At 43.7% G+C, this 12912-nt stretch overlaps 1 protein-coding gene across 5 annotated transcripts in view; it reads left to right on the top strand.

The window, feature by feature from the left end:
• The window catches only part of PHACTR3 (phosphatase and actin regulator 3), a 295682-nt gene that overhangs the window by 275165 nt on the left and 7605 nt on the right, over positions 1 to 12912 (top strand). For all 5 annotated transcript variants that reach the window (XM_073607543.1, XM_073607548.1, XM_073607547.1 and 2 more), the window contains one exon: positions 8665 to 8720. In XM_073607543.1, the coding sequence (XP_073463644.1) occupies positions 8665 to 8720 (56 nt within the window). The remainder of the gene's footprint in view (positions 1 to 8664; positions 8721 to 12912) is intronic.

The raw sequence follows: 12912 nt of genomic DNA, 5'->3' as shown, positions 1-12912 counted from the left end.
CTGGTGGAGGGGCGGTTAAGTGTTAGAAAAGTGAATGAATATTCGCTTTTCTAACACACCTGGGTGGACTCTGAGCGCAATGCTTTGTGCTCTGAGTTCACCTTTTTTGAAGCCTATTAGAGCCTATGGCCCTGAGGACACTGTGATCAGAGCGCACTGCCTGCGCCCCATGGGCTCGATCACAGGAGGCCATCATATGACGTCATCTAGCACCAGAAATTGCCTTTGATAGACCGATGTGCAAATATCATGTGACATAACAAAATTGTACCAATTTTTTTATCCATGGTCTTTACTTTCAGAAAATGTATAATATTTCGGGGTTCTAAGTAATTTTCTAAAATAAAATGATAATTTTTACATGCATGTGAGAAATGTCACAATTGGCTTGGATGGAGAGTGGTTAAGCATACTTTACAAACTTCTACTGGTTATACGTATGTATAAGGCCTCATTTACACCAGGGTAGATGCAGAAGAGCAGCGTTCTGGATGTGGCTCAAACACTGTCATGATGGGGTGATAGGACATTGAGGGAAGCCAACAAGCAGCATGTTCTGACTGCTGCATATGGGGTTCATGATTGCATTTCAAGCACTGAGAAAAGGAACAAGGCAATATTAACGGGTGTCTGACACAGATTAGATTAACAACAGGTTCGATGTCCATCGCTTCCTATTTCTGCTCTAAACTATACTTTTGTTTTGGCATCCCAGAAATGTTTGTTTGTTTATGTGCCCCACATGCTTTTTACCTGAAACAATTCTTCATAAAAAGGGCAAATTGCAGAATAAAATTTTGCACTTTGAATTGAGTTATAAGCTGCCTTGATTTCTAGATGGAAGAACACATTTTAGTTACAATAATGCCAATGAAACCCTTGATCTATTTCACTTTAACACCCTAACCAAAATATTTCTACTCAAACCTGTTTACTGTTCTGAATCTCAAAATATGTTCAACCTATCTTGGACTTACGGGTTCTGTATGTCCTCAAAAGTTTTAAATGTAATTTATTTGGTCAGTTCTTGCATCCCATCAATGTAGGGACTTCCTGCCATTGCCTATGTATCATGACTGTTCACAAAGTACCTTACACCAGTTGAAACATCAGAGGCATTCCAGTCATTGGATACTTGGATTATCTACTGCTGCAAGAGCAGACTTCCTTGGCCTTCAGTGTCAGTCATGCTGTGGACTTTGCAAGACTTCTGATGGGTCTTGAACATTGGAAATTGATCTCTGATTCAATCACAGTGTTTGGAGTACTTTGGCCTTCTTCTGCAAACCTGTCAGCCAAGGGTTGTCTGGTCCCAGGAGAAACTGAAACCGCAGAGTCAGGTTTGGCAAATTCAATACTACCATCAAACCTCCCTATAGAGCTACATGCATGTGCTGAGATTGATGATATCCACCTTTGAAACGGTTTCTTTTGCTCAATTCCGCTTAAGAACCTTTAGGGTTGTCGGTCTCCAGAGGAATCAACATTTCTAGTTAAAAGCCTGGTGTTATGAGCAATTTGTCTTTGGTTAATTCACTATACCACCATTCTGACTGGTCATCAACTGGTCCAAATTCTGGTACAATGTTTTTATTGAAAAAAAAAAGAAGGGAAAAACCCCAGATAACGAATTCCCACGCAGGGGATATGTACAAAAACATAAAGAAGAGGTTTACATAACGGTACATAATGAAACATATTTTAAGGGTGTATTATATCAACTGACGTTGACCTACCAGTCAGGGCCGGAGGTCAGTGCGCTCTGTCCAGGCTATGGGGCCCAGGGGCTGAGGCAGACAAGGGTGAGCAGAGTTGTCCGCAAATCAGGGAAGAGGGTGACAGACAAACACGAGGAAAGAAAAAAAAAAGGGAGAAAAGAGAAGGGGGAAAGAAGGGGGAAAGAGAAGAAGGGAAGAACACATATACTATTACGGGGGGGAGGGGGGGGTAAGTGTAGGGTAGAACGTCGGGCGAAGGGCCCAGGAAGAGAGGAAATGGGAGGAGGAGGGAAGGGGGTCCCCCAGGCTGGAGGTTAGTTCAAAATGAATTTACAAACCTAGGCTAGTTGGATTTAGGTTGGGGAGTGTGTAGGACCAACACAAATTTTGCATGGGAGTCGTGAAGGATGCTGGACATTTTCTCGTGAATCATGAGGGTCGTCAATGAAGTCTTCACCTCTGCGAATGAGACAGAGGGTTTTTTCCAAGCCCTCGCTATTGTTCGTTTGGCGGCGATAAATAAGTATGTAGCTAGTTTCTGTTGATGAGAGAAAAGGCCCGGGAGCGGGCAATGAAGTAATGCAAATTTGGGGTCTTTGCGGAAGTGGACATGAAATAGGGAGAAAAGTAGACCAAAGACCCTTGACCAGAAGCTTACAAGACGAGGGCAAGACCACCATGTGTGCAGTTCATCTCCTCTTTGACCACAACCTCGGAAGCATCTATCATTGCAAGATGGGTTTGATTTGGCGATGCGGGCTGGAACCCAGTACCAGCGCAGGAGGACCTTATAGGCCGCCTCCAACGTGGCAGTGTTAAATGAGCATTTTGCTATACTGGACCAGGCTTTACTCCAATCTGCTAGATCTATGGGGGATAAATCGCGTTCCCATTTAAGCACATAGGAAAGGGTAGTGGAAGTGTTGCCAGCAGTTAGTAAGGAGTATATCATGGAAATGGTGCCGCGAGCACCCGGGCATTGTTGGCAGAATTGCTCAAAGGCAGTCATTTGATATGGGAAGGAGCCTAGGCGCCGGAGGGAAGTTATCCAGTGTCGCAGTTGGATGTAGCGGAAAAGTTCAGCAGGTGGAGCATCATGGGTCTCTTGAAACGAGGACCACGCAGGGAAGGCGCGGGTACGAAGAAAGTGACGAACCAGGGAGAACCCATGTGCAGGCCACCACGAAAAAATATAGGGTTGTTCTAGGCCCGGTGGGAACATAGGGTTATTCAAGAGGGGGAGCAGCGGTACGAATGGGGACATAAGTTTGCCTGAGTATCGAATCGAGTCCCACAATTTCAGACTGTGCGTCATGAGAGGGCTAGCAGAAGGCGGTCGCATTTTAGGGGGTAGCCACAATAAGGCCGAGATAGGGACAGGCGCGCAATTGGGTACCTCCAGGAGAACCCATAGGGGGATATCAGAGGTCGCGTGGAGCATGGTGAGTTGGGAAATTTGGGCTGCTTGGTAGTACTTTGCAACGTCCGGAACGCCTAGTCCACCCCGTAACCTATGAGCATAGAGAGTGGAGCGGGAAACTCTGGGGCGTTTGTGTGCCCAGATAAAGGAGAGAAGTCTGTTCTGTAGTAGCCGCAGATAGAAGGCAGGGACTCGGACAGGAAGGGTTCGAAAGAAGTAAAGAATCTTTGGGAGAATGGTCATCTTGACCGCATGGATACGACCGATCCAGGATAAGGTGGGAAATCGCCACAAAGCCATGAGGGCCGTGATGGTACGCAAGAGTGGGTAATAGTTGGCGGAGAAAAGGGAGGCGTAAGAAGGGGTCAACTTAACGCCCAAGTAGTCCAGGGAGGAACTTGCCCATCGGTAAGGGAAGGAGGATTGGAGATGTAAGACTAGGGGGCCTGGGAGAGTGACGTTCAGGGCGGTAGTTTTGTGTGGGTTAATACGGAGGCCAGAGATAGATGAAAATCGGGTTAGAAGGGCCTGGAGATTTGGTAGGGTGACGATGGGGTTGGTGAGAGTTAGGAGGGCATCGTCAGCGAACATATTCAGTTTATAATTGTCACCTGCATAAGGGATGCCCGTGATATTAGGGTCTGCCCTAAGGGCAATAGCTAGCGGCTCAAGAGCAAGGACAAAAAGGACCGGAGATAGAGGGCAGCCCTGCCTCGTTCCTCTAGAGATAGGAAAAGAGGGCGAGAGGCAACCAGCGTAGCGCACCAAGGCAGAGGGGGTTGAGTAAAGGGCCGTCAGCCACGATAGGATTGAGTCACCAAAGCCCCAACGTTGTAGCACGTAACGGAGATAGTCCCATGAGAGGGTATCGAAAGCTTTATAAACGTCAAGAGAGAGGAGAAAGCCCGGGATTTTGCGTTGCTGCAATAAGGTGATCAGGTGAACAACTTTCCGGACATTGTCCCCCGCCTGACGGCCAGGTACAAAGCCCACTTGGTCTCTATGAACCAAGGAGCGCAAGTATTTGTTAATGCGAAAGCTTAGGATTTTCCCCAAGAGCTTCACATCCTCATTCAATAGAGAGATTGGGCGAAACGCCTGGGGTTCGTGCGACTCTGTGGTCTTAGGAATCATGGAAATGTGAGCTCGTAATGTGTCCGGGGAGGGCAGCGCTCCTTGCTTCATGCAGTTGAAATAGGCCGCCAGATGGGGGAGCAAGAGGGGAGAAAGCTTACGGTAGTGTAGTCCGGTGAAGCCATCTGGGCCCGGGGCCTTCGAAACACGAATACCCTTGATGGCCTGAGCCACCTCCAGTTCGGTAATGTCAGCATTAAGAGTCGCACAGGCTTCTGAGGAGAGAGGCGGAAGATGAAGATCGCGGAAGAAATCGTCCGCGAGGTTAAGAGGAAAGGGGGAGGGTTTGCTATAAAGTGAGGCTAGGAAATCTGCCAGGGCTGCAGTGACTTTGCTCGGATCTGACATCTGGTCCAAATTCAATCAGACGTTGCCACAGCTGTAGCCTACATTAGTCACTTAGGGGGCACCAGGAGTGTTGCGGTATTGAGAGAGGTAGTTGGCCTTGTCCTAAGCAGAGATTCACTTGTGAAAGTCATCTTCTCAGTGCACATTTCCAGGGTGGGGAAACTGGCAGGCAGATTTTCACAGCAGACATCTGGACCTAGGGGAATGGTCCCTTTATCAGGAGGTGTTCCGGGTCATATGTCAGCACTAGGGAATGTCAGATGTGGACTCTAGCATCTTGAATCAACAAGAACTGCTCACATTGGTCTACTGAATGCAGGACCTGAAGGTGGATGCCACAGATGCAACTGGTGACACTGTCAAATTGGTAAACTCTGAGCTATGCCTTTCCTCTACAGAGCTATTACCTCAGCTGCTTTAAAGCATCAAAACCAAGGGCAAACCAGTTATTCTCAAAGCTTTGGAGAGTGTGGAATTCTGATCTTGTCTGTCTGTTAGCCAGTACTCCATGGCCTCTACCAGCCAGATCTTAAGGACCGATCTTCAACCCTGCTTCTTATTCCATAGCTTTGATGGCTTAGCTGTTAACTCCAAGTTTAACATTGTCCTGTAGAGAAATTCATTTGCTTTTACATAAAGACAAGTTTGTTTTAAGACCAGGGACCTTCTTTTTACACAAGGTGGTCTCTGCCTTTCACCATAACAGGATATTTTGTTGCCTCCCCTGTGTCCACAATGGATGCATCCCAACTGATGCTGGACTGGTTAAACTTAAACAGGCAATGCATTTTGGGGGTCAGAAAAACTTCCCCCTCATCAAGATCATGATCTCGATTTCTAACATTGATACTACTGGCCTGGAATATTCCTGATCTGGCAATTAGATTCCCTACACCGATTCACACAGGAAAACCCTATTTTGAATCCATTCAAGGTTGTTATTTTAGCTGAAGTCCTGATGAATGTGGAATCTTTTCTAACCCTTAAACGCATTGGCTGTTGTTTTTAGTTTAAACCAATAAATTCATTTGGAGCTCTTTTATCCTTTGATCTGGCACCTCTTCCATTGGGGCATTTTTGTTCTAAACAACAACAGAAGACTGCTTAGAAAACCAAAGAAATTGAAGATGCCTACATGCTCCTGACTGTGAAAAGCACTGGGATCCTGTATTTTTTTTTTCTCTCGAGCAGGGTTTTTCAACAAGGGTGCTGCAATGAGGCCTGAGGAGTACCGCAGCAAAAGCACAAAAAAATGCCCCAACTAAGGTTGGAAGTTAAATGAAATTTTCAAACTCTCAAGTTTTTTTGTCAACAGCAGGGCCAGTCTTGAGCCTTTTTTAACTTGTATGCAACCTCTTGTAGTTGGTTTCCCCTCACTTGCCTCCACAGATGATATGAGAACAGGTCAGCGGGGCAAGGACTGCCTGTGGTGCTCTCCTCTCCTGTGACTCCATATGCATCTCTCCTCCAGCTTCATCCTATGCAACCAGAGGTGGTGGGTGGGAGTGGGGCTGTGGCCACCTCCCCCCAGGGACTGTCTGTGGTGCTCTCCTTTCCTGTGACTTCATATGCAGTTCTCCTCCTCATGCAGCCAGAGGTGGTGAGTGGGACCAGGGGTGTGTCCACCTCTGTCCCTCCTTGCACAGGAGGTTGCTTTGGCTGATCCAACAGCTGAAGATGAAGGAGCAGAGAAAACAGCCCTTGAAGTCTCCATCTTCAGAGGTGCGGTAAATGGCAGATGGAAAGAGGCTTCTCCAGCAGGAATTCCATGCTTTTGTACACTCACTGACACTACATAGCGCTCTCTGACTGGCACTACATACCACTCACTCAGTGCCACTACGTACTGCTCACTGACTGCCACTACCATACCGCTCACTGACTGCCACTACACAATGTTCACTGACTGGCGCTACATACACCTCACTGACTGCCACTACATACCGCTCTCTGACCGGCACTACATACCGCTCTCACTGACTGCCACTACATACCGGTCACTGAGCAGCCCTACCGATGCATAGTGCCCTGTCCTGCCAGTACATACTGCTCTCACTGACTGCCACTGCATACCGCTCACTGAACACCCCTACCAATGCATAGTGCCCTGTCCTGCCAGTACATACTGCTCACACATTTCCACCAGTACAAGGCAACTCTGCGTCACAGTCTACTGACCATAGAACTCTGCCTTACATACTACATTTTAGCATTGTTCACACCAGGTTTGGTGTGAGAAATTGTGCGTTTTCCCACACTGCACAAAAATGCGCTGCCTTGATGGCACCCCCATGCATCTGGTAAATGCATGTGCATTCACTAAAATGCATGGCACCTTAGTACCATGTGTCTTGCTGAGGATTGATTTTATGAATTGTGCCTCTTTTGCTTGCCTCGCGTGCATAGGGCAACTCACTGAAAGTGAGTGCACAAAAAAGTGTGCATGTGCTCAGACGAACCTCCTGGTGTGCCCCCAAGATTGTGCATAAGGGGTGCCTTGACTGAAAAAGGTTGACAAACCCTGCTCTAGAGACTACAGGATTATGTTGCCAATTTTTATAAATAATGTAGTTTTGTCTTTATTATGCACTGCAGAAATCCAATATTCTCTATGGCTGTGTTAGCACACCTGCAGATAATCATAGCTGCTTGAACAGTGCAATTTTGATGATCACCTTTTTATCTATACCAATTTTTGTGCACTGTATACACTTTAAGTTTAGCTGCAATTTTTATTTATTATTTTTTTGAGATTAGATTTATTCACGTGATAGCTCGAAGGACCATACCTATACATAGCTGCTTGAACACTGTTGTATGTGAGTACTGGTCGGCATGGTGGTGAGGTATAGGTATGAAAAAGCTCAAATTGTAACTTTAATCTTGTACTAAAATTACATAATTTTAGGAACCAGGAGGAGCCTGTTTTGAAGTGATAAAATATTTTTAAAGCAGCTTACAAACTTTATTCTAATATTTTATATGTGAATTCTCAATGTTTGTATTTGATTGTAGTGGTTTTGAAATATTTGCTGAAAAATATTTGTAAAGAGAATTTATATTTTTTCTGGAGAACATACATTCATCAGCCTCTGTGTGGTATCTGTTGGGAAACAGAACTATAAGCTGCAGAATATTGACATTTTTGATTGTTAGTAAAAGGTGTATTGTTTGTTATGTCTTTATAGCTACTTATTACGGAACAATATGTAATAAATGTTTGTATTTGACACAGTTTATACACTCAGACATGCTTGCAACTGCAGTTCTACAAAAACGAGAACATTAGCCTTTCTCCCTACTCTCCAACCCCCCTTCTTTTTTGGCTGGCTTTGTTTACCCTCAGCTTTATAAATATTAAACTCAATTGATCTGCCTGAAATTGCATCTCCAGGTTCATCATGAACTGACATAAGGTTGTCAGTCTTTGTTCTTATCTGTAATTTATGATTGCTAACTTGTTGATACAATACCGCAGATCAGGGAGAATACATCTGTGTGTAAAAAGCTATTTTATTTTGGTAAGAAAATGATCATTTGACATCGTTATATATATATTTTTTTTCAGAGCAGTCTGCTGCAATTTCAGCAAATGTGTTATATATAGTGACAAATGATCGTGTGGAATGATGTGTAGAAGACACTTTGTGCTGTGCGATACTTGTAGATGTACAGTACAGCGAAGGGAGGGGAGGGAGTTAATAGTAGGGGAAAGCCTCATTTATTATGTGCACAGCAGCCGGCTGATTGGTTGGGCAGTGCGGGTGGGTGTGATCAAGGAGCTGTATAGAAGGCTTGCCTGAGCTAGTGCTGGGAATACCACACGGTATTTAGAAGCCTTCAGTACGAGGGGAATCCGAAAGAGAATCTCTCTGGTCTGATCCACTCGCTACACCTTGCACGCCGCTAACACTGCCCGCTCTCAGCTCTTGCCCAAGGCAGCAAGGGACCTAACTGAACTACACCTTGTTGACTATAAAAGACCTGCACCCTTCTCCCATCTGCAAGCATGGTTCAGAACGTGATTCTGGTCTTTTTCCGCAGGCGCCTGAGCCAAAGACCAGCTGTGGAGGAACTGGAAAGAAGGAATATCCTAAAACGTGAGTATGATGTTACCTTCTCTCTGCTTTGTGAATGCTGGGATCCAAGGCTGTAGGAGTGTTATGTACCTATTTATAGTAAATGGTTAAGATCCAGGGATGGAGAATGGGATGCTTAGCATATCTGAGACAGATGGAATTGTTCAGATGGTTGTTGGTATTGGTCAGATGGTTGTTGGTATGTTGTACAGCACCTGCCTCTGGCTCCAGGCCTGGGAAAATCTAGTTATGCATGTTGCATACATAACAGTTTGGATATAGAAGCAGAGTCATGGATGGGCTTGCTAACTGGCATTCAAAAGCCTATGGGATGGGCATTCAAAAGCCTATGGGATGGACATAGGCTTTTGAATGCCAGTTAGCAAGCCCATCCATGACCCTGCTTCTATATCCAAACTGTTATGTATGCAACATGCATAACTAGATTTTCCCAGGCCTGGAGCCAGAGGCAGGTGCTGTACAACATGCCAACAACCATCTGACCAGTACCATCTATCTCAGATATTCTAAGCATCCCATTTAGTGTCTATACCAAGAGTTCAGGACTAGTTTAGTATTTATCTAGGGTAGCTGCAGCATGGGATGCACCATGGACATTATGACCGATTATACCGAATACCTGAAGCGTTGTTATTTTGGTTCCACATTTTATACACAGAACAGGGTGAGGGGGAAAAAAAAAAAAATCACACAGGTTGCCATTGGCAACAATACCAGTTTTGCAGTTACATTTTATAACAAGGCCCAGTGTCAGGTTTTACCCATGCTAAACTAATGTAAGTGACACTTCATACCTTAAACCTAATCATTAACGGAAAATTTGTATTAACGATTAAACACAATAAAACACATAACAAATATGTAAGGAAATGACCTGAATGTCTGTTACGAGCATTGACGCTTCTTCTTTAAATGAATAAACAACTAGAAATAATTTACTGAAGAATTCTACATGAGCTTGTATTTTTTTATACTCCCATAAACGTTGTTGGGTGCTTGAAGTAAACACAGGCCAGTGTAAAAAAAAATGGCTGCCCGCTTTGTATGAATTAGTCTTAAGATTGTATTAAAAAGCAGAGGGGCTCATTAACTAAGCGAACATGTGTATATCATTTGATAGCCCAAACAGCTATTATGTGCTGTAACACTCAGCAACCTGATTTTTTCCAATCAGCTGTGAGCAGTCACAATAAAACTTGCTGGTTGCTATAGGTTGTTGCATATTGTGCTGAATTTAGAGCTTTTCAGTACTAAAGACCTTTATGGCAGTTTATACTGTAGCCATTTTTTTCTGATCTAAAGTCAGGAGATCAGGCATAAGAGGAATAATTCCTCGTTTCTATCATTGGTATTTTTCCTGCCTGGCCTTAGAGCATTCCTTCTTTTCTGTACCTGTTTGAAGGAGGCCATGTTTTAACAGTTCTCCTCAGGCATATACCCTATGACCTCTGCTTTAAGATTGAAGCCTGTATTAAGGCACAAAGCCCTAGCTATATAGCTTGTCTGCGGACTGGCCCTGCCCCAGGCTAATCCTGGTGTTTCCTGAAAGCAGGCTTCCCTGGATAACAGACACTAGTGACCTGTTGTGTAGTCAAGAATCTGGCCTTTGCAGTGTGAAATTTCACACCATACCAAACGATGCATCAGTGCTATAAAAATAGTGTATGCTAAATCTCAATAATAAGGGAGTTGTGACATAGTTCATGATGCTGACCATGTATCGGGACTTGTAAGGAGCTGTTTTTTTGTAAGAACCTAAATGCAGAGTGCTACCATGTGCAACTACCCAGTGCATTTGAACAGAAGTCAGGAAAAGCTGATTTTAGATTGATTAAAGTGGTTCACTGCACATCACTACTATCCTGTAAAAATGTACACTTCTAAAGCTGGACACACACACGTTACAATCCAACTGTATAATCTCTTTTAGATTTACAAAACTACATAGAGTGAGGGTCTGCCTGTCTGGATATACCGTACATTCAATATATTGTTTAAGTAAGATCATGCACTGCATAATGAATATAAGAAAAAAAAAAAAAAAAAAACCCTAATCCTAAGGCCCGCCAGCCACCTAAGTATACATCTAATAATAATATGCTGTATCAACTAACCACTATGTTTGTTGTAAGCCCAATTGCAGGAAATAGCTTCTGAAATGTGGGTAAGATGAAGATAAACAAAACGCCGCTCAAAATGTGAGCTTCCTGCTTTAAAAATTCAACACAAAAAAAAAAAAAAGTTTGTAGATTACAAAAAGTGTTGTCTTTTAAATGCAGGCTCTAAAACAGATCTTTTTGGTTTTCGCGCAAAAAACATTTACTAAAGCCCTAGCAACCTAGGTTTACATCTATGCGCTGCAGTAAATCGTGATGCGTGTTAATGTGCGCTGCGTTTTGATATGGCATCAAATTCCTACCAAAACGGTGCGTGTACTTCTTTTTTTTTTTTTCTAACACAGTTCACCACAACATACTGTAGTGCATTACCATAGAATGTGGTAACGATGGGCACAAGCTTGTTCGGATCGTACCCGACAGGAAGCAGTCACTGCACACCGCCAATCATAAGCAACGTTGTATGTGCAGCTGCGGGCCGGGAAATACCTCACTGCCTATGATTGGCGGTGTGCAGTGACGGCTTGCTGGCGGGTACGACCCGAACACACCTGAGTCCATCCCTAGTGGTGAGCTGTAATGCATGCGGGTTGGCAAAGTGCGTTGGGATGCCATTAGGAATGCATGGCACTGCAGTGCACCAACTGCAACAGGTGTATTAATTGGGAAAAAATCATCCTACACAGTGTTTGCAGTATTCACAAAGCAATTGCCTTAGTGATCTTTCACACTGATGGTCGGGGGGTGGTAAAAACAGGTGATTGAGTCGCAGTTTTGCTGCCCACCGAAATTCTAACATTACAGCCTGACGGGGCTGTACATTTTGCCACAGCTGCAGCAAACCTGCTCATTGGGATCAGCGGGGCTGCATCACAACAGCAAGCCAAGTGCTTGGTACGCAGCTGCGGCGCAGTCCCGCAATGTAAAATTGGCAATCAGAAATAAAAATTAAAAATGAAAAAGTCCAGAAAAAAAAAAACAGGGAGCAGGAGGGCGTCAGTTGCACTTCCTGAATGTCTGCTATACCTCCTCCTGAAAGAGCCCTTAGGCTACATTTAAATAACCCTTTTTATCGAATACCTTACATATTGTCTGAACTATAGAATCCAATTGTCTTAATTGGGACTGTTGTATTATAAATAGAGCAAAAAAAAAAAAAATAGCCACTACTAATAACAAAATTACACTGTTTAATTTTCCCAGATCAAGTTAAAAATAACATTTGATTGGTCGCAATGGGCAATCTGACCAGTTATAAAGGATAATTAGAAACAATGCCAAATAAAACAGGGGTCTGTCTAAAGAAAGAGGTCGCTGTAGAAATCCAAACATTGGGGTACAATTATCTGCACTAACTGCTGTAAATGATCACATCTCTCTATTATACAATGAACACGGTATTCCTAGAAGAGATTCTAGTACATAATATGTTTCTGTATCTGAGTCAAGGACATCGACTTTTCCAATAAAGGATTCGTGATGTCTGCCTTGCACAAAGCACTGATTGCTTGGCATCTATATTCCATTGAATAGATGCTACATTCAACACAGGTGTATCTGTGTACAATAGAGATCAGCAAACCCGTTCTCAGCATAATAAAGCGGAATTAGCTAGGTATTCCCAAGATGTGTTACTTGTCCTCCTATCTCCATAGTAACTCAAAATCCACAGGCATTTTCTAAAATGATCCACCCAGAGACATTTAAAAAGAAAATAACTTGATAGGTATAAAATAATGCATTTAGTGTGGGCTACATTCTTGTCTCCAATATACATTTTTGTATACAATTTTTAAAAATGTATACTGTTTTAATAACAGTGGATTTTGATTACACTGGGTCAGTACTCTGACCATTAGCGGTCTAATTTTGCTATAGATGCGACCATTTCTGACATCAGTGCTAATTATCAGTTCAGGAGACATTGGCATACATGACAGAGAGGTTGGTCACGGAGATTGTATCTAATGCAGAAAATATCTAAAACTGATCATGTGACCATCTTGTGGATGAAAAAACATCCATGCCAGTGAATACTGTGTGCTGAATTTGGAGGAAATCGCTTTGTGATATGA

This window comes from Aquarana catesbeiana, linkage group LG12 (genome assembly GCF_042186555.1).
Source record: "Aquarana catesbeiana isolate 2022-GZ linkage group LG12, ASM4218655v1, whole genome shotgun sequence".
Classification (NCBI taxonomy): domain Eukaryota; kingdom Metazoa; phylum Chordata; class Amphibia; order Anura; family Ranidae; genus Aquarana; species Aquarana catesbeiana.
The sequence above is the reverse complement of the archived record's forward strand: the minus strand, read 5'-3'. Positions and strand labels throughout refer to the sequence as shown.